Below are 684 nucleotides of genomic sequence, written 5' to 3'. Positions count from 1 at the left end.
CTCTGTGCTGGGCATGTGCCCTGACAGGGAATTGAACCAGCAACTCTTTGGTACATGAGACAATGCTCAACCAACTGAGCCACACTGGCCAGAGCACGACTGGCTACATTTCCACGCACCAAAGAGAGTAGGTCTTTCCTACTGCTGCTGCCTTTCCCAGCCCTTCCCTTCCACCCAGCTCCTTGGGGGAAGGGACTGCAGTGGCAGCCAGGGAAAGCTGGAGGACCACACAGGCTGGTGGTGGGCAGGGGAGGAGACATCATTCTCCCCAGGAGGAGACGTGCAGGAGGCAGCTGATCAATGATTGATCTCTCATCACTGTTGTTCCTCTCCCTCTCCCTTCCTCTCTGAAATTAATAAAAATATATTCTTTTTTAAAAAAAGAAAGAAAACAGCCCACACATGTAGACATGCACATATAGGTCTGTGATTAAGAGAAGCAAAGAAGCCCGGCCGGTGTGGCTCAGTGGTTGAGCATCAACCCGTGAACCAGGAGGTCTGGTTCCGCCCATTGCCGATTCTCCTCCTCCACGGTTGCCACAGGCCAGGCCGGGATGAGGGAGGCGGCCCCCGGACCCCCTGAGCTGACCACACCATCGCCGCCCCTTGCAGGAACTACACGGTGGTGAACACGGAGAAGGGCCTCCTGGAAGTGCAGAGGATGGGCTGCCCGGGCAGGAGGCT

General features: G+C 56.0%; 1 protein-coding gene across 1 annotated transcript in view; it reads left to right on the top strand.

Moving 5' to 3' along the window:
* Positions 1-684, top strand: part of LRRK1 (leucine-rich repeat kinase 1) — a 55,125-nt gene that overhangs the window by 47,386 nt on the left and 7,055 nt on the right. The window contains 1 exon segment of the mRNA XM_015569108.1: positions 613-681. Coding sequence (XP_015424594.1) covers positions 613-681 — 69 coding nt within the window.

Source organism: Myotis davidii, unplaced genomic scaffold (genome assembly GCF_000327345.1).
Source record: "Myotis davidii unplaced genomic scaffold, ASM32734v1 scaffold164, whole genome shotgun sequence".
Classification (NCBI taxonomy): domain Eukaryota; kingdom Metazoa; phylum Chordata; class Mammalia; order Chiroptera; family Vespertilionidae; genus Myotis; species Myotis davidii.
Note: the sequence above shows the minus strand (reverse complement) of the source record. Positions and strands in the feature narration are given on the sequence as shown.